Below are 21,661 nucleotides of genomic sequence, written 5' to 3'. Positions count from 1 at the left end.
CTTTTCCTTCTCTACCTCATTTGTATTCAAAATCTGTATTTGTAACTTGTTTGCTCACTTTTATACTGAACTATCCCAAATTGGAATTCTGTTAAGTGCCTTGCACTGTGCTGGTATTCACGTGCAAGGCGTTCAATGATTTATGAATGATGGCTTCTCAAAGCAGCGCCTGTCCAACCACGGTTACCTACTGAGTAAAAACAAAATTCTTATACTAATAAGACTTAATATATCTAAGTTATACTAAAATAATGATTAAGTAAAGAATTTTTTTGATTATGGTATTTTCTTTAAAAATATTAAATACTGCATCAGATCTTAGGATTTCCACAAATCTTTGAGCATGATACACATTAGTGATGCGTTTCAGATCATACACATACACAAACATGCACTGCACAGAACAGCACGGAGCCTTACTACACGCAGAGCCCAGAGACGTCACCTCTGCTGTCTCACTGAAAGGCCAGTCACAACCCATTAAGTCTGCTTACTACCCACTAAGGCAAACCAGTTTGAAACACAGAATTAGGGAATGGAATGATTTCTATAAAAATAAATATTCACACCTCAATTGACTTTCTTCCATCTGAGTTAATCATAGCTTTGAAGGATTCTCATAATACTTCTTTTTCTTTAGGTCCTTAGGCCATTAGTCATGAGTCTGAAAACTTTTATTATTGCTCCCTTCTTGAACCCCCGATCTATTAAAGTACAAAGGGACTGAGAAAAAGTGACTTGTGGGGAAAAGATTGGAACTACTGCTAGGAAAACAGAATGATAATAATAATGACTTTTATTTGAAATAATCTTCCTAGTAATTAAAGGAAAACAACATCAATCTAATTAAATCGAAACCCCCCCCAGACAGAAAACACTTTCATGCTTTGAAAATATGCCCACTCTAAACAGCTTTGGCTCTAACTGTTTGTAAATTATTAATTTATTCTGAGTACCTTACTCTATCATAAATTCAGATCATTTTATTCTCAAAAATAACGTAATTTTGTCCTTAACAAAATGTAAACAATCAGAAATTTGTAACAATCGTGATGAGCACGCTATTAAAGACAAAGAATCAGACATTAGGAGACACTTGTTTGTTCTCCACGACTGAGGATATGAACACGTTTTTCAACTACCCAATATTCTTAAATGAAATACAATCAAATTTCACCTTAGGTGCAAAACTTTGCCTATTTACTTTTCTAATACCACAGTTTAAGTTGTACAACAAGTAATACTGATCTGAAGCCACGGGAGGCATTCTAGTGGGCTCTGTTGTACAGGAGAAACTTTTAAGGAGCCGACCAAGATTAGCTACGAATTATAAAAATAACCTTTGTTCAGGGATCAATCAATAAGGAAGTGATATTAAAAGAAACAAGTAAACAGTTTACTTTGCACATCATTTTTAATAAAACAAAGTTTGCTTCTTTTCTCTAAGCAGTCTGAAATCATTAAGCCAAAATTCTAAGTAGGCCAGCAGCTGGTGCTAAAATGACTATGCTACTCCCCAAATTAGAAAATGAATAAATAAATGAATAAAAGCATTAAAAACTCAAGAATTTAAAATACTGTAACACTTAAAGATAACTAAAATAACAGTGTAATTATTGTCTAACATTGTGACTTTAAAATGATTTAACTAAGTCTTACCTAGAAACTTTTTGTGATGCTTTTAAAATTGGTGTCCCAACGAATGCCTCAGGCACTTGCGGATGTGGGAGAGGAGACGATGCTCTTTTAGGGCTACAAAGAAAATAAAAACCTAACTTTTCAGTATGTGTTACGAAGAGTATTAAATTAAAATATGCTTTAAGAAGGTGGGATTAGGTAGGAGAGGAGGATTTTCGTTTTTTACATTGTACATTTCTGCTTATTTACAAATAACAAGAAAAATAAATGCTTTTAAAGTTAAAGACCAAAAAAAAAAAATTTCTTCTTAAAATAAAAATAGTCAACATAAAGGAGTTTTTCCTGTAACAGACTCATAAACTCCAAGGCTGGACGGTTTATGACTGCTTCGATATTGAGGCAAGATTAACAAGCGGCAAGACCATAACAGGTGTAAGAAAAGCATACCTCTTGTGGGCTGTGGGGCCACCTTTAGATTCAGTGCATGCCCAAATCTCTCCAATTTTAGACAACACGTTACTAATGAAAGCAGACCTTGTTAACACAGTCCCTGTTGCAGCTTGCTTTGTAACAGTGGACAATGGCTGGGGTCTAGAAACTGTAAAACAAAGAATGCAGTTTAATTTCCTCTCTAACACCAGGATTTTACTAGAAGAATATGAAAGAGTGACTGGGACACAGGGCTCACAAGATAAGAAGTAGTTACAGGTTATACTTAGTTCAGCAGAAATGTAACAACTTGGGGCTTTTGGAAGGTGGTGAAAAAATTATTGTGAATGTTTTCTAAAAGTTGGACGCAAGTGTCCAAATGAAATAAAACGAGTTTTTTAATTCTGTACTACACTGCTAAATCAACTATAAGAACCTCCAAGAAAGCTTTTCTATCTGGGGGGAGTAGTGGCCCAGTAAATAAAAGAGCACCACAGTAATGAGTCAAAGCAAAAGTGAGCTAAATATAAGAGAACAATACTTTCAGGAGGTAATCACTCAATGTCCTTTCTCACCCAGTACTTTATGATCATTTTCAACCAAATCTTACCTTCTCGAAGAACTGGTGATGTGGACAGATGGTAAGGCTTAGCTTGCTCAACGGCTAATCTTCGCTGGATTTTGGGAAGGACTTTCCCATATTGCTCTACTATAGCGTTTCGAACCTCTGATCTCTCCCGCAAACGAGGATCACGATCATTCTATTGAACATGCCATAATCGGTAAAAATTTACTCTTCAAAAGCACTATGTCTGTGTATTTACCATTTAAAACACAATTCTCAATACCTAAGAATATCTTCTCTCTACATATCCGTTCTTCCAAACCAAGGACCTCTTAGACACACCTGCCTGCAATATCTGTTCTCAACCATCCTTAAGTTCCACCCCTCCCCCACCCAAGCTCAAGTCTTCTCCACGACTAACAACAATGGTCATCATGTAGCAAGCATCTACATGGGTCAGGCAACAGGTCACCTCAGACACACCTGGGCGCATCTCCACAAAGAGATACTGTCACTTCACTGATGAAGAACCAAGGCTCAGAGATGTGTTCCAAGCACAGAGCACAAAAAAGAATCCGTCTGAGCCCTGAAGTCCACGCTCTCCACACTACGTAACTCCCACTGCTCCTCTACTGCTTCCTCTCGGTCCCCCTGAGTGACGTGCTTAGTCTGCCAGGACTGTGGGCAGTTATCTAAATAAAAATGGCATATGTGGGGCACCTCGGTGGCTCAGTCGGTGAATCGTCTGCCTTCAGCTCAGGTGATGATTCCAGGTCCTGGGATCGAGCCCCACATCGGGCTCCCTGCTCAGCGGGGAGCCTGCTTCTCTCCCTCCCTCTGCCCCTCTCCCCAGTCATGCTCAAGTAAATAAATAAAATCTTAAAAAAAAAACAAAGGCATATGTAAAAGAATCAGGTGAGTAATAATGCCCTGTTCCCAACGAGCTAGAGAACATCAGGAAAGGGTTCTCCAAGCTCAAGAGGATACGGAGAACCCAGTGGTTACTGAACTAGGAACTCTAGCACAACAACGTTACCACTTCTTCCTCTCTTGTCCCCCATAACGAAACAAGTTTCACTCTACCGAAAAATTGGTCTTCAGCGTTTGGTTGAGCCTCAGGGCGGAGACGTAATTGGCACGCTGCAGATAGTGAACCAGAAGGAATTCGTGGTTCCGAACATTGGTGCTAGACTGCAAGAATCTCACCAGACAGTCCTAGGAAGAAGCAGAGGCGCTCGTCAGCCCCTCACCTGTCCCGCATGCCTGCCGGCTGGGCGCGGGGCCGCCCGTACCTGCTCAAGGTCCGTGAAAGGCAGCTTCAGCAGGTCCTCCATGAGGCCCGTCTCCTGGCAGACTTTGTACGTGTGTGTCAGGAGCTGCTCCACGTTCACACTGGTCGAGTGCTGCCGCAGGAACGTCCAGGCCTCCACCATGTACCTGAAACAGCGTCAGAAAAGCTGCCGAAGTGTTCGAAACGAGCGAGCCACCTACAGAATTTCAAGGACACTCTGTGCGTGTGACGAAGTACTCCCAGCTTTTCCTGAACACTCATCACAGCATCGTGACGTCTGCTACCTCAACGAGCACACGTGGCGTGAGGCGGCTCTGGATCGTTACCGGAGTGTGGGACAGGAAAGCAGAGGGCACACGGGAGTGAGCCCGGATGAACGTGGGCTGGGGAGCAGACAACAATCTGCCTGGTGTGGCAGAGAAGACTGGGCCCTTATGGAAGCACGCCCAGCAGGAGAGCAATGGAAGGGGAAGTGAGCAAAGACCTACAGATGCAACGTGCTGCTTATGGCACGGCAACGGGCTGAGCTCAAAGAATATTCTGACTGATCTGTAAGCAAGATCTGACTGGAGAACACAGGTTAAATTGGGGAGTTTCAGACACCATGTGGGGGCCATGAGATGCTGTCTTCTGTGGGCAGTAAGACATCAAACAAAGCAGTGTTTCTCACGGTACACTGTTAAGTTAAAAAAAAAAAACAAGCTTCAAACTGTATCGACAGTGACTATAATTGTAAAAACGTAACCAATAAACGGAGCCTATAAATGTTTATGTACTTATTTACTTAATTAGATAACAAAATGTCTTGAAAGATAGACACCAAAATTGTCAGAATTTTTGGAGGGGCTGATAACTTTCAGGGCTGAAGTGGGGGGTAGAATAAAAACATGGCAAGTACATATGAATATCAGGGAAATAATTTTCTTTAAAAAAATCATCATTTATCTAATTCTAAGTTAACACACAATTTTGATTTCAATGGACATCTTCATAAGAAAGCTATAGCTGTGGTTACTGAAATAGTCACAAATACGACATAAAGACTTATTAATAAATAACTAACATACACATAAGAAACACAGAATATGTGAACAAAGTCACACCAATTAATTTAATTCAGCATGAAAATGCATGGAATGAAACTCTCACAGCACTGACCCAGACTGTGGATATGAAGTTCCTCAGGAAAGAAAAGGGCTCCCTCTGCTGACAGGCCAGGCAGGGCCAGCTATTCATTTTATTGCTTCTGGACTAAACTATTTTAACATATCCTGCAGGACTTACAAAGGTCAACAACCCAGGTAAGTACCACATTTACGGGTAGGGTATTGCCTAAAAATCTAAAATTGCCTTGTACTTCACCCGGTACCAGGACAGGCAGGAGAGTACGTATGGTTGTTATAAACCTGACGGTCCTAGAAGGGTAATTTTTTTCCTACATAAAAAATATGGGAGTATTAAAATGAGCACATTTCTGTAGATAAAAAAAACAGATAAAAAGGATAAATGAATATATCACCATAAATTAAAAAAAAAAACCATATGAACGTACAGATGAAGTAGTTATGACACAATCTTGCTATGTGTTGAATCTGACACAGGACAGTGTATGGAACCTTCACCGTACTATTCTATTTTTTGTACTCTGAAATCTTCTTTTAAAAATGCTTGTACCAAAGTAAATTTCAGATCAATCAAAACCTAAATGATAAAATCCATAAAGTGGTAGCAGATACCATGAGAAAACTAAAAAATAATGATGTTGAAGTGAAAAACAAAAAACAAAAAACACAAAAGCCAAACGAAAATACTGGTAATTCTGATTTCGTAATTTTCAGCATAGCAAAATCCATTCTAAAATGAAGTAAAAAGACAAATGCAAACAAGAGGGAAAAAAATCTCAGGATTATTATTCATAACACATAAAGAGCTCTAACAAGTTAGGAAGAATCACCTCAGTAACACACAAAAAAACAATGGGCAGGTCACAAGCAGGAAACAGCATCTTTATAAAAAGGCACATTCTTATTACTATTATCGTGAGACAAAACCTATTACTCTTACCACTTTCACCCACCAGATGAATAAACACCAACTGCAGGGCACACGTGATGGAGGTACAGTGGTCTAACCCTCACGAGGACAGTGTGCCGTGATCTATCAAAGTGACAACCGCAAATGTCCTTTCACCCAGTAATCCCACTTTTAGGATTCTCTGTCTTACAACCTAAATCTGCACCTGTGCAAAACGTGTGGTTACTCACGGCAGTGGTTAAAATGGCAACAGACTGGAAAACATCTAAATGTTCACTAAAGGGAGCTAGTTCGGTAAATACGGACACATCACAAGGAACTACTCTGCCACAGTCAAAAATAAGGACGCTCTTTTTGCCCTATTATGAAACAAAGTCCAAATTAAACTGGGGGAAAAAACATACTGCAGCAAGAAATAGAGTGTGCTGTGTGTATTTTAAAAGTACGTGTGTGCTGGAGGGGGTGTTGAAGGGTACATGCTGCCAGGAACGAGCCCGGAGCCACTCCTGTCCCTGACGTGCTGTGACTGCACTACTATGAAGTTTTGGGGAAGGGAAGGCTCCAGCCTGTCACCCTAAAGGGCAACTTCAGCAGACGCTGAGGAGATGGGGGGGGGGACTGCGAGCTGGCAGCTTGAAGCCACATGGAGGGAGCGTCATTAAATGCTAGCAAGTGCTTTTCAAAAAGTGGGGGCGAGGGTTTAAAGTAGGGGTGGGAAGAAACATATACACATTGGCTTACACAAGTGCACAACCTCTCAGGCAGGATACCCCAGAAATTATCAACACTGGGTACTGAGAAGCCGCGGGGGAGGCTGGAAATTCACTGCGTATCCTTTTGAACCTTTTTGAAGCACATAAATATCCTACTATTGAAAAAACAAAAAACCTCCAATTCTCTGCCCGCCAGTCCACGGACATTTTCCACTTTAAAGTACGATGTCCACTCCCAGGTGAGCAGATAGAGTAGTAAGAGTAAAACAGATTTATATACGACTTATCAAATATTAATCTACCAGGAGAGTGCACTTGAAGGCACAGGGCAAACGATAATGTTGTTTTCCGTTTCCCCCCAGCAGGAGACACAGCTATTTCCGACTTTGAGACAGCCTGCTCCACTGCCAACATGGACATAAATATTAAAAATAAGGAAGCCCCCAAATTCCCACTACTCTCCTGCTTCCTATGGTAGAAAACCATGATGGTGGGAAGAGCAATAAGAAAACTAGTTCAACTGATAAGAGGCTAGACGAGGGTGCTGGCAGTGAGTCACTGCATTAAGGAACGCACGGGGGCTCTCGGTAATACAGCAGCAGAGACCAGAGACCGGCTGAACTACATTCCTGAGTCACCAGAAACATACCACAAAAGCGAAACTCCCACGTGCTCTCGGAAACAAGACCCGTCTGACTCGCTCCACGGCAGTGGTCTGGAACAGTGCCTGAACCAGTCTGAACCCACATCATCTCAACAAACACCGTTTCAGGTGGTCCCGTGGTCATGCTTCTGCGTGTTCTCTACCGGACACTCCATGGCGCTACTTTTCTCAAGACTGGATACCTGAGCCTCTACTTAAGACAAGTCAGGTCTAGAAATGGCACACAGTACGTTCCAGTTACTGCAAACAGTTTTATGTTCCCTATGGCTAAAGGAGAGGGAATGAGGATCTAGCAAACCAGAGAAACGTGTTGTGAATGAATCGAAGGACTACAGGATCGTAGAGGAAAAACCAGCAACCTTTCAAAGGTGTTTTTCCAAGGTTCCAACATCTGTTTCTTCGACGTAAGCATCAGCGATCAAGTGCCCCCTCCCTCAAGTCAGTAGAGTGAGCAGCGTACACGCAACTGAAGACAGTCTACGTGCTGCCTGACTACCCAGCACTGGGACTCCTAACCCATCTGGTAAACCTTTAATCACCGCTAGCTTTTTAAAATTTTGTTTTGCTCTTATGTTCATTCCAGATTTACTCAACTAGCCAAATGCTTGTGGCTACTCCAAGTTATTTCAACAAGCACTTCCTAATTCATGACTTTTGAGGACACTGGCAGTGTCCTACCTGTCTAGCCAACCCATTACCATACTACAGAACTCCTTTTCTATCTTAAATTTAGAGATTCAACCCTCTCCTCTCAGAAATATGAGAACAAAGAAAGCTTAACTTTCAGACCACTGACAATGAAATGGTGTTGGTTCACGAACAATCTGGGGTGAGTAAAGCAACCAATTTCTAAAAATATAAAAAAGACCAACCAACAGAACTGACAATAAAAACAGTGAGTCGAATAAAACAGTTACTATCTAGTAAGTAGTATTAGCTCCAAACAACATCCCCAACTAAGTAATTTGGTTAACAAGACAACCCAATAATCAGACCACTACATTTCCAATCATGCCATTTCACTTGTCCTAGCTGTCACATACAGGACAAAATAACTGCAGAAATATATATATACTGCTATAACATGAATGGAAATATATCCTGCTGATTAGAGAGCATTAAAATATGGCAAAGGGAAGAAAAGAAGCAATGTCAAGATAGGACCCGCTCCAATCTGGTTCAAGTGTTTAAGACAGAAACCTGACTTTACAACATTGGGACTTCATCCTCCCTATCTTTGGCTCTTGTCAGCATACTCAAGCCTCAGCTGCCCACGTGGGAGACTGTCCACACTGCCAATTAGCAACAGATAAAATTTTGAAGCTCAGTTTGGTTCCCCCTTTTACTCAAGGGTACTCCTTCTTCATCCTATTCTAGGATAATTTTGTTTTGTACATTTTTCCTCACGTTGACAGATGAAGAATCCTAAGAATATTATGTAATGCAACCAAAGCAAAATATTACATATTGCTGTTTCAACAATTCTACTTTATTAACATATATGATCAAGAGTTTGACGATATTTTCAAAACATGTACTTACTTATTAGAAAGCAAAACGGTGAGGTGAAGGGTAACATCATCACCGCTGGACACCGTTGGCTTCATTGTCTGAATGTATCTGAGGGCTTGTCTGTGCTCACCCTGACTCATGAAGGCTTGAATAATCTTTGAATGTTGCCACGACACAGGTTTCACGGTAGCTGGGTGAAACAGAAGGTCCAAGCCACTCTGCAGAAAGGACACGAAAACTGCTAAATGCAAATATAACGTGCTGCACTCAGACAAAGCAGACAGCCTTTAAAAAGACAGGCAACACTAAAGCCACAAACAACAGTCTACACATAACTTGCAAAGATCTGCTTTAATCCATGGTATGTTTTATTTTAAGTAAAAGCCTTATCAAAAGCTCCATTCTTCTGAGGTCTCTCTCGGCCACCGACGTCACACACCAATGCCAAGCCCTGCATTCTATAGCAGCGCACCAAACGTCTCACAACTGCCATGTCTGCGCTATTAGTAATTGTGTATTATTTATTTCCTTCTTTAGACAGTACGGGACCTGGGGTCCTGAACTGTTTCATCTTTGTGTTCGCACTGCCTACGGTAGCGCTTGGTAAAGGCTCTAAGTCGGTAAATTACTCCAAAAGTAGACTGTGTCATATCTTTAATATCACATTTAATCCAGCTATACGCTTCTTTCTGAAATTCTAACAGTTTATGAGAGTTTACATTCCAAGTGAACAAACTTACCCCATAGTCATTGTGGTCTATCAGCCAAAACCCCTGAATAAGTTTCACCTGGCCCCAAGGGATGGCAAAGGCAGTGGGAAATGATTCAATGCAAGTATCTGCTTTGTTTGGGAAGGAATACATAATATCGAGCAACAAATAAATGGTCTTTAAGAAAGAGGATTAAGGATAATAACAAGAAGAAAACCTCCTACATACTTATATTAGGTAGCAACAGACTACAGCAGCAAAGAGGCTTAAAGAGACTGGTTTTAGGATTCAGAAAGCCAGAACGGATACCCAAGTCCAGCAGTTTGATTAAACGCAGGTCGAGCCAGTCGTTCACTCTCAACAGTGAGTACCACCACAAAGGAGATGAACTCAGTAGCTCATCAGCAAACTGAAGAGGCAGAACTATGACAAAATTCCATTTATGAAGCAAAATCCAACAGCTTAAGCAAACACATCACGTATCTTATAAATTACGAACAGAACTACACATTTTTAAATTAAGTAACTGACATCAGTACAAAAATATTATTGCAAATACCACCGGGCTCAGACTCGATGCCTAAGGTAATATTAAACTAACTTATCGTGTATTCGTATTGAACACCTAACTTAACCTCATTAAGAAAGACCATTTGACACCTGGGTGGCTCAGTCAGTTAAGCGTCTGCCTTCAGCTCAGGTCATGATCTCAGGGTCCTGGGATCAAGTCCTGCATTGGGCTTCCTGCTCAGCGCAAAGTCCGCTTCGCCCTCTCCCTCTGCCCCTCCCCCTGCTTGTGCTTGCTGTCTGACAAACAAACAAACAAAGAAAACACAAAAAAACCTCAGACAGACCATTTGGCCAGCAATGTTTCAGAGCCGCTGTTGGTAACTCTGATGATGTCCTATACACACACGAGAATCTGAGGAGAGCTGTGGACCCTAGCCCTAGAAAAACCTAAAACAAAATTCTGCAGAGTTTCAGGTTTGCCACAGACCATCTGAACCCAACCAACAGATCCTGCATTAACCTTCCTTTAAAAAAACTGCAAATGTGCAACTGAGACTGGATTAGGCATGCTAGGTTTTCTGATGTGGGTAATACATGAACTATTTGATAGTGTTTTAAAAGGATACAACAGCATGTTTGCTGGTTTCAGTGACGTCGTCCAGTAGGTATATGTCAAGCAGTGCCTGTAAAAGGAATAAAAAATGCAGTGTGTTTTATATGTTCATTCATTCACACTCCTTGTTTTCCCCAAGCCTGTGCCGGGCGGGAATACCACTCAGCATGTCCCCCTGGCCCCCGGAACCCTGTGGGGTCTTCACGGGGGAATGCGTGGCCAAGAACGTACGTGCAGACTAGATGGAGGGTATTTTCCCGTGCCTCCTTCATCCCGCTTCCACAACCTCTCAACGCCGTCTCCTAACTGAGACACCATTTCATCAATCATCAAGCAATCGGGGTTCCACTTCCCTCTGCAAAAAGGGCGACATTCAGGATTATTCGCTATTCGTGTTAATTCCAAACTCTTAGTGATCCCCACAAACCAAAGGAGAAGAGAGTTGAGAACAGGACCCCATTTAGCATCCCATGAAGTCCAGTCACCAACAAGAATGAGATGAACCCTGCAGAGGCCTCAGGCTCGGTCACCAGCAAGCCCGGGGAGAGCACGGTCCAGCCGCCGAATGCCTGAGGCTATGCTTGGTTTTACCATCCAGAGCAAACCGCCCAAGAGCATGGCAGCCAGAAGAGTATAAACACCCTGCAGTTCAAATTCAAAGAGCTATGATTTCCCTTTCACCGCCTGAGTCTTCTGACCCAGTGATTCCTTCAAAACCCTATCACTGAGCGCCTACACAGGGGTCAGCAGATACTGTCCCTTGCCTCATCTACTAACAACAGGGCGGCGGCAGTTCCTCCTTCCCGAGCTTTCACTGAGTCAGGCACCGCATCCACCGCTCCATCTCCATTTACATGGACTGTGCAACTTAGTGACCAGCAGGATTAGAAAGCTGAGTGAAGATCTAGAATTTTAAAATATGCCCAACAGGGGCGCCTGGGTGGCTCAGTCGGGTAAGCGTCCAGCTCTTGATTTTGGCTTGGGTCATGATCCGAGAGTCGTGAGACTGAGCCCCGAGTTGGGCTCCACATTCAGCAGGGAGTCTGCTTTAGAGTCTCTCTCTCCTCCTCCCTCTGCTGGTGCACCCTCCCTCTCTCCCTCTCTCTAACAAAATCTTTAAAAAACAAATAAATAAAATAAAACATAATATGCCTAATAAATCTCCGAAGTCTGTGCTCAGTCTCCGAGATTATTTCTCCTAAAGCACCGGACCCCAAACTTGGCCACACACCAAATTACAGCCAGCACGGCCTTTGAAGTACTGGTTTCTGGGTGATTCTGACAACACGCCTGGCTTCCACATTCCTCAACGACTGCTCACAGTGCTGCACGCCGTTCCCCAAGCATCACTCCTACCTAAGGAAGACGACTATCTAATTCCAGAGGCAGAACCCTGCTCTTTCTTCTATTACGTCTGCTTCTTTATTTCAAAGGAACCAATGAGGCTAACATTCATGTATTTTAAAAAGGAGAAATATAGGAAATTAGACAAAGAAAACAGTGGTTACAGGACTGAAATGCAACTGTTAATGGAAAGAATGTAAAATGCCAAACTGGTTAGGTACGTTTCATGGTTTTTTGATGATTTGGAGCTTTTAGTCTTTTTCTGAATAAGAATCCTCACGAAAAATATATGCTTAAATGACAGAATCTTCTCTAATAAATTGGCTGTGGTAACTACTCTTAATTAGGAAATGCTGAGTAGCCACACTCAAATTATCGAATAAAGATGTAACCGTTAGGTCAAGGCAAACAGGCAAACGTTACAACTAAAATAATAATGCTGGTAACAAATTCTGCCACTTTACTTAAAAATTCCATGCATTTCATCTTTCTATTGCGTGATGAATTCTGTCCTGATAAAGTGAGGACTTCTTACAAAAGTAACTTCTAAGAGGTTTTGGAAGGTTCTGGAAGGTACCTTGCTAGACGCTCACACTTCTGTCGACGACTGGTGTAGTAGTTCTGAATTACAGGGTAGTTGTAGTACAACCTGGACAACTGCACAGGATCATCTAGAGTTTTTTAAGAGTCGGGGAAAAAGTCAGTAATATTTCCAAAATATCCCAACAATACCTAAGGCTATCCACATTAATATTTTACTATAATTGCATGATGTTTAGTCTGCAGGCTTCCTAAATTTAAGTAATAAATACACATCCCTTTATTAACAGATACACAAATGAAAAAACAAGAGTCCCTCGTGACAGTCGGTAAAAACGAGGTTGCTGGCTTAGAACTCTGGGAAAAGCTCTTCCAGAAATGATTCTACTCCCTTCATTTCAAATGATAATTTGAAAGCAAGCAGTATTCACTATTTAAGTAAAAATCAAAGAGAACAACAAGAGAGTAGGATCAACAGCAAGTAAGCAGAAACAGAAGTTTGACAGAATCTAATGTGTGCCCGGGAAATGCAGGAAGTTAGAGGCCTTAGAAGCATTCTACACAAACAGAGCAAAAGTCAAATTCTCTAATTCTTGGTATTGGCATAATCAGATGAAAATAGGAATTCAACTGATGGCAAATGATCTTGGCTAATAGGCATATTAAAAGAACTCTTAAGGAGAAAAAGATCAGCAAATGAGATTATAAAACCCACAGCTGAATGGATCTAAATTATAGCTGATGATATCGTTGAACCCCTTTTCAGAAGCCATGTTTTGTTAAATATTCTTTCCTTTTACGTCATTCGGCCCCATATGTGTGCATGGAACACCCGTGCATCGGGCATGGGGAGGGCACTCGAGATACACAGTGAGAAAGAACGTAAGACTAGAACAAGATGTGAGAGAGGTGGTGGAAGAAAGGAAATCTGACAATGAGAAGCACCAAATGACACCAATTGAAGAATGTTTGCATTAATATGTACAGAGGAGTCGACGTTTTACCTAAGCCCTCCGGTAAGAGCCCCGAATGGCAGAACCAGAGCACCACCTGCGTGTACTGGCAGATGAGCCGGGTAACCAGGCACTTTTTGTGCAGGTCCAGGAGGCCTGTGAAGATGAAACACCAGCTGTGCAACGTTCCATTTATCAAGCACACGCAAACACTCAACACCTGCACAGTCCTCAAAATCCAATTGTCTGGTGACTTTTAATAGCGTATGTGTATTTTTAAACACACTTAGCCTACAGATAACCTCCAAAATGCTACAATAAGTAACTAAGTAGGTATTTTAGGTAAATAGGCTTCCACCCTCACAGACATTTCCATTTACCTAGTTTCAGAAGTCAAATGTAGACATTAACACACACTAGTACAGTAATATATGAATGCAGGTTGTTCAAACCGGGCCTTTATAAGTGAAACTGGCTATTTTGTTTAAATGGCAAAATGGAGACAAACATTTACAATGACTTCTGTGAATAAAAACTTACATTATGATTTAAGAATCTGAAACTACTGGAAGTACGTACGCTACCTTAACAGCAAGTTTAACCCGCAAATCTCCCAAGCTTGTTTAAGCATGGGCTCATGGCCCGTCTAAATAACATCCTGTACTTTCCATTTAAAAAATAACAGTAGGGGCGCCTGGGTGGCACAGCGGTTGGGCGTCTGCCTTCGGCTCAGGGCGTGATCCCGGCGTTCCGGGGTCGAGCCCCACATCAGGCTCCTCCGCTATGAGCCTGCTTCTTCCTCTCCCACTCCCCCTGCTTGTGTTGCCTCTCTCGCTGCCTGTCTCTATCTCTGTCAAATAAATAAATAAAATCTTCAAAAAAAAAAAAAAAACAGTAAAAAAGGCCTCTCGGCACTTTGCACAATGACGCATCTAAGACATGGAGGTTTATTCTTTCTTGAAGTAAAACTTAAATAAAAACTCATTCACGTAAGACAAAGAGCATACCTCTCTCCGTGATCTCTTGGGCCTCTGTGGTAAAACAGTTCAAGACGGAGTTAAGGTTGCTGAGGAGCAAGTGGCACTGCTGGAGAGCCTGTGTGGTCTGTGGGTCGATGAAACGACACGAACCATCAAATAATGGTGTACCTTTCCGGGAGAAAATTCTAGATTAGTTCTGACACAATAAATCTGAATTCATTAAAATCATAAATGCAAGAGTTCTCAAACTCCTATTAGCTACAGAATGAGACTATAAATTATGAGATTTACAAAAACAAGGTTCAAATGGCAAATAACCTCAAGAAACCCAGAAGGGACAAATACAAATTCCTAGTTTTTTAAGATCCAGAACAAGGTAAGCGAAGTGAGCAGAGGAAGGGGGTATGGAGTTAACTTCAGACTGAATGAGTTCTATTCATTAAATGCTTCTCCCTCAAATAAATCTTTCGTACTAGAGCTTTCATGTGCCATGTTGTTTTGTTAGTAGTTTGTAAGAGCACTCTTTCCACCTCCAGTCTTCAAAAGTGAGACATTAAAATGATGACTCAGATAAAGACTTACTGTAAAAACTGCAAGCCTGCTACAATTCAGTGTAGACTTGGTTGTCCTTTCATTTTAAACTCAACAATGACTTTACAAATTCATTTTGGGGGAAAAAATGGGTATTTTAGTTGCTACTGGTTACATCTTTTAGGTAAGATTTTATCACATTAATATTTAATGGATAACTGGAAACCAGAAAACATATCTTGATTAGAAATCCTTCCTCAAATCAAATGATTTGCTTTACTTCCAATACATTTAAAATACTACGCTTTGTATTTTAATTACATTTAGGTTTTTTAAAAAGTCCATTAATCAGTAATGAAACTCAAGGCAGCAATCATGGGTGAGTTACCAGGCTCAAACCTGAAGTACCACATTATCTTGAAGTGTAACAAAGGCATACAATTTATGAACTGATCTCAATTTTTTTTTCTCTTACGTGAATTACATAACCAGTCCTGAAAATATTTTCCATTCAAAAAAATACATTTTTTCGCCCTGACTCTGAATTATCAGGTGTTTGTTTCCGACTTCCACTGTACTAAGTGGTTACTTAAATATTTAAAATTATTTCATGTTTGTAAGTTTCCTAAGTGTGGCCTAAAAATGCTATAGAGCCCCATGTCCATAGTAGATTCTCTAAGGATAACTTATTTAAAAAGTCCATTTATTCATTCATCATTGACACAATGATAGAAATAACAAAAATATATACTTCTAAATAAACTTAAATTTTACTTTCATGTACAGGGCAATCACATATTATGCCCTGAAACTTATTATTGCACATAATGGGTTTTTGATATTTATAGGACACCTCATAACTCAAAGTGGACGACAGAGGAATAAGACTGTCAAGAAGAAAAATGACTTTGAATGACTGATAATGACATGTTAGTAAAAGACAGAGGTGATGAGTTTTTGCCCTCCTCTTCAGCTTTTTCATAGTCATAAATATTTTAAGTAGAAAATGAGTAAGTAGGGGAGCTTCTGAGGTCAACTGACATTCTCCCCTGACTCCACCATTAGCAAACTTCATAAATTAATCTCTTAAGATCAACGGTACGGTGTAACTCTTAAACTTGGTAGACAGATTAACAATCTATTGCGAAATCTTGCTCAAAAAATAATTTTGTCAGGGCGCCTGACCGGCTCAGTGGTGGAGCCTGGGACTCTTGATCTTGAGGTTATGAGTTTGAGCCCCACGCTGGGAACAGAAATTACTTAAAAATAAAATCTTTAAAAACAAACAAAAATAATACTAATTTTGCCACCCCAAAACTAAAAGAAATGGTTTTCTTCTGAAACTTCTTTAAAGAGTTTACAACTTCAGGGATGCCTGGTGGCTCAGTCGGTGAAGCGTCTGCCTTCAGCTCAGGTCATGATCCCAGGGTCCTGGGATCGAGCCCCATGTGGGGCTCCCTGCTAAGCGGGGAGCCTGCTTCTCCCTCTGCCTCTGCCTGCCGCTCCCCCTGCTTGTGCTCTCTCTCTCTCTCAAATAAACAAATAAAATATTAAAAAAAAAAGTTTACAACTTCAAAACAATCAAAAATGATTGTCATGTCCTTAAAACATAAACCGAGGTTAATTTTTTAACATAATACTTACACAGTCTGTCGAATTCCTCTTTTGTAAAAACTACTTTATTCCATGTCCATTCGAGAACAAAGCGCAGGTTAGCTGCAGAATTTGGTTGTTCTTATTTGTAAATATCAATGAAAAAAAAAAAACAATTATTAATTACAAACAAAAAATTAGTAACTTCAGTGGGGAAGCCTGACAGAGAGACTAGGATGATCAAGTGAGCAATGTGCACATCAACACCAACGGAGAAGAACTGGGACCACAGCCTTCCCGCGAACACAGCAAGGAGCGCGTAACTTTATGCAGTGCTGCTGTGACACCTGGGAAACCTGAATCTAATCACGAGGAAAGGTTAACACACACACACTGGCAGGCTGTGTGTGCAAAATGACAGGCTTATCATCTTTAAAAATGCCAATTTCTTAAAGATAAAAGCCTAGGAATTAAATGAGGTTAAGAAGATTAAAAGGACATAAAAACTAAACACAAAGCATATCCTGGATTACATTCTGGAATCCCTATCCCTATAAATGCTTCCAAGGACATTATAGGCATGATGAATAAGATTCCAATAAGGTCAAAGATCAGATAATAGCATGTATCAATGTTTTTCTGATTTTTATAAGTACAAAGTAGTTTTGTAATGAATGTTCTTGTTCTTGGAAATAATACTGAAATACAAGTAAAGAAACATTGATGTCCTCAACTTATTCTCAAATGACTCAACAAAAATAATGTGGATGTGGAGTGTGTTTTTAAAGAGGAGGATACGTAACAACTGGGATGAATCCCAGAAAATTTTGCGTAAGAGTCAATCCCAAAGGCTACATACTGTGTAACTTCATTTCTGAACGTTTTTGAAATGACAAAATTACAGACGTAGAGAACAGACTGGTGGCTCCTGGGGTTAGGGGTAGGGGGAGGTAGGTGTGGCTATAAAAAGGACAACATGGGTCCTGACTGATACACTGTACCAGAGGCTTATCAGATCTTGGGGGGGGGGTGTGATAAAAGGGTACACAGGATCTCTCCACACAATGTCTTAAAACAGCAATGTGAATCTACAATTATCACAAAATAAAGTTTAAACCCCTCAAACGGATTAATCATTTAAAAAATTTTAAATACAAAAGAAATTTTTTATTTGTTAAAAACCGTAATCTTACCTTCCTTTGTCCACTTTTTGATACATCCAGTCAAAAGTCCCAGGCAACTTGTGTGGATCGCTGCTGACAATATAGCTTCTAACTGTTCCTCCTGAACCACACGTTAAAAAAGGAGGAAAAAGAGTAAGAAATGAAGATATAGGATATCTGACCACAGACTCAGAGATAGTAAGTTCTAGAAGAATACAAACATTTAGGGGCGCCTCGGTGGCTTAACCAGTTAAGCGTCCAACTATTGATTCTGAATCAGGTCATGATCTCAGGGTCCTGGGATAGAGCCCCACATGGGGCTCCCTGCTCAGCGGGGAGTCTGCTTGAGGATTCGTTCTCCCTATGCCCCTCTCCCCACACGCACTCTAAAATAAATAAATCTTAAAAAAAAAAAATACAAACATTTAAAGGGTTAAAAAATCATGACTCACTAGGTGGCTATGAACACAAAGACAGACCGTAACAAGCATTGGTGGCAATGTGGAGTAACTGGAATCCTCACACACTGATGATGGGAATGTAAAATGGTAGCCACTTTGGGAAACTTAAACACTAAGTTACCTCATGACTCAGCAACTCCACACCAAAACCATATATGGAACAACATTATTCATAATAGCCCCAAACTGGAAACGAGCCAAATGCCCATCAACGAAAGAATGGATAAGTGAACCGTGCTACGCTCCCGACACAGACATTATCACAGACATTATACGGGACAAGGGACTGATGCATGAACCGCAGTTGCATCTAAGTAACAAGAAGTCTATGAAGACACAAAGCAGAGGAGTAGTTATCAAAAGTCGGGGGCTAGGGGGAGAATATGGGGGTTTCGTGGGGTGATAAAAATGTTCTCAAACTGAACGTGGGGATTGATGCACAATTCCATGGATTTATTAAAAACCACTGAATTATACACTGTAAGCCGGTGACTGTAAGATACAGCTGTGTCTTAGTACGTCTGTTACTTAAAATCATTATAAATCACACTGAATATCAAAGAAATCTATGAATTTCATTCATCAGAGTGGCATACTTTTTTTTAAAAGAATCGAATGAAAAAACAGATGAGTCAAACAGGAATAAAGGGGCCATAATATGATAAAGGCTCCCCCAAAATGAAGAAAATGGAGACTCAGTAGAGCAATTTACATTAAAATTAGAGACAAAACAAGAACGCTGGTACCACTGTCTTTCCAGTTAGTAGAGGTTCTACCAAATGCTGTGAGAAGATAAACAAAAACGGAAAAAAGAAAAAAGAAGCCCGTATTTGCTGATGACTATACACTTTGAAAATCTAAGAGATTCTGATTTCGTTAAGTAGATATTAAGTGAATATACAAAAAACCAATTGAATTTTTATGTACTAGCAATAACCATCCAGAATTGAATATAGGAAAAATGTTCTACTCACAAAGAGCAAAACTATGGAACACTTAGGGATAAGAACAGAAAGACATCCGTAAGAAAAGAACCATAAGCTCTTGCTGATAGAAAAACCAACCCTGAATAAATGGGAATATATACCATTTAGTCTTGGATGGGATGATGATAAAAATATCAATTCTCTCCAAAATTAATATATGAATATAACAAATTTCCATAAAGAGTTCCAATGGGGGTGCTGGATAAAATTATAATTAATACAAAGAATAAATAACTATTGAGAATTATAGGAAAAAAGAGCCGCATTAGCAAATATTAAAGCAATTATGTATATTAGAGTGGCACAGAAATACATCAGATTAATGGGAAGAAATTAAATCCCAGAGAAAGATACCCAGTACACATAGACACAGGAAATCAAATAAACGTGCTATCTCAGTAGCAAGAGAAAAGGATATTCTGTGTTCTATTTTATAAGTGGTGTAGCACAGCTGGACTCATCATCATCGGGAGAAAGAAAATCAACCTTTACCTGATGTGATACACAAAGACGAACTGAAGCCTTAAACGTTAACGAAACATTTAAGTGTTAGACTTTTTAAGCCAGAGCTATAAAATACATCTGACTACAAAAATATTAATTTGTATGTAGCAAAAGATACCATAACACAAATCAAGAGGAAAACAGTAAGGGGACGATCTAGAAGACTTAGAACAAAAAGGGTAAATATATGTACCATAGAGAATTTCCATCGACAACCCAGTAAAAAAAGGGTAACACCTATAAATAGGTAATTAACAGAGTAGTGACCAGTCAATTAAATATGAAATTGCATCTGTATCATCCTTTTCATGTATACGAAGGAGGGATATATAAAGAGACAGATGAAAGAAAAGTATACATGAAGTCCATGCACCATGTATACAAATGATTACAACGTGAACACTGACAGTACCCCCACCCAGGTTTAGATGGAGAATACTTGGCAGTAACCTGGAAGCTATGTCTGCTCCAACCTGATCAAAGCAAATCCCAGCCCCCGCTCCCATCTCCCATGGCAACCATGCAACCATGACCCCTCTCCTGCCTCCTGAAGTCATCATCTTCTTGCTTTTCTTTTAGGTCTACATGTGCATTACTAAAGAATATAGTTTAATTTGGGCCTATTCTAGGAATGGAGTTAAAAGGAAAAAAAAAAAGGTAGATGAAGAATGGTCAAAAAAATGCCAATAGTTACATGCCTCTATACACTTTAGCCAATTTTCTAAATTCAAATTATTTGTGTATTATTTATGTGATTGGAAAAAACCCAAAACGGGTTGGAATACCCGGTTTAATCACAGAAAACACTAAATGCTGTTTTATTCACATGGCTGAATTACAGGTAATTTTTTCTTGTTTCGCATTTTTAAGATACTATTGCTTTAGCTAAATTTGACAGTATGTAATTAGAAAAAAATAATCTGTATTAAGTTCCCTAAAGTGAGAAAGTTAAACGAACAGAGCACCTGGAGCGCCCGGAGCGCCCAAGTTCCTGAGGACGATGAGCAGTGAGTTCTCTGCCGTCAGGAAGGGCAGGGCCACGGAAGCCAAAGTTCCCTAAGGTCTTTCTATGGACCCAATCAAGAGCTGCAGAAAGCCATCTTGAATCTGGTGCTTTTTCTCCTGTCTTCTTGAGGCAGGGGAATGGACACCATAAAACAGAATACTATGAACAAAAGACTGATCAAAGGTGTCCTCTGAACACATATGGTTGGAAATCAACAGCCCATAGTTGGATGATGCTGTTTTATCAAACATAACTCTCAACAGCGTTCTTGGGCCATTAGACAGAAGAGATCTCTTCAGCACAACGTGTTAGCAATTCTTCCATAACTCTCACCAGGTAGATGGGTTAAAAAGACCGTATTACTCACAATGAACAAAAGAAACCCCATAAACTGCTTTAGCCTTTTCTGAACAAAAGGAAATTCTTGTTACCTGTGGATAAAGATGGAACATCACGCACAGCCATTTACTTGCTGCCTCCGTATCATCACCAGACCCCAGTGAATGATCGTAAAGAGCAGAGAAAGGTATCAATCAACGAGGGCAAAGAAAAGAGAAGACATCATGGTAAGACAGCTCAACAAAATCCGTGTACAGCAGTCATGAGGAAAGGTGACGGACTCAGCAGTGTGAGGGAAACCGTGTCCGTAGGTCCTCACAGGGGGGAGCTACAGATAAGAATGGAGTTGGGTTAGCTCTCTGAGCCCTCAGGCTAAATCCTTGGAGACACCAAGTACAGAGGAAAAGTGGGGGGCAAGAGTGGTCAGACCCGGGGCTGAAAATAGGCAACCGGTGGGCGCTTAAGTCTGTGGAACAGCCAGTCGTAACCCCCCCCTCCCCCGTGACCCCACAGCAAAGAACCACAGATGCCTGCCTCACAGATCTTTGGAAAAATGGAACGGCCCCAAACAAAGTATGGTTC

The 21,661-nt window shown here is 40.5% G+C and overlaps 1 protein-coding gene across 8 annotated transcripts in view; it reads right to left on the bottom strand.

Annotated features, from left to right (window-relative positions):
• The window catches only part of AHCTF1 (AT-hook containing transcription factor 1), a 77,230-nt gene that overhangs the window by 19,486 nt on the left and 36,083 nt on the right, over positions 1-21,661 (bottom strand). For all 8 annotated transcript variants that reach the window (XM_087859506.1, XM_087859511.1, XM_087859508.1 and 5 more), the window contains 14 exons: positions 17,814-17,904; positions 16,672-16,761; positions 14,524-14,664; positions 13,568-13,672; positions 12,601-12,694; positions 10,911-11,034; positions 10,693-10,749; positions 9,587-9,733; positions 8,877-9,064; positions 3,925-4,069; positions 3,716-3,847; positions 2,678-2,828; positions 2,086-2,236; positions 1,660-1,752 (listed from right to left, as the gene is read on the bottom strand). In XM_087859506.1, the coding sequence (XP_087715632.1) occupies positions 1,660-1,752; positions 2,086-2,236; positions 2,678-2,828; positions 3,716-3,847; positions 3,925-4,069; positions 8,877-9,064; positions 9,587-9,733; positions 10,693-10,749; positions 10,911-11,034; positions 12,601-12,694; positions 13,568-13,672; positions 14,524-14,664; positions 16,672-16,761; positions 17,814-17,904 (1,709 nt within the window). The remainder of the gene's footprint in view (positions 1-1,659; positions 1,753-2,085; positions 2,237-2,677; positions 2,829-3,715; positions 3,848-3,924; positions 4,070-8,876; positions 9,065-9,586; positions 9,734-10,692; positions 10,750-10,910; positions 11,035-12,600; positions 12,695-13,567; positions 13,673-14,523; positions 14,665-16,671; positions 16,762-17,813; positions 17,905-21,661) is intronic.

Source organism: Ursus americanus, chromosome 2 (genome assembly GCF_024610735.1).
Source record: "Ursus americanus isolate L20-20 chromosome 2, mUrsAme1.1.p, whole genome shotgun sequence".
Taxonomy (NCBI): domain Eukaryota; kingdom Metazoa; phylum Chordata; class Mammalia; order Carnivora; family Ursidae; genus Ursus; species Ursus americanus.
This window is presented reverse-complemented; position numbering and strand designations above follow the sequence as displayed.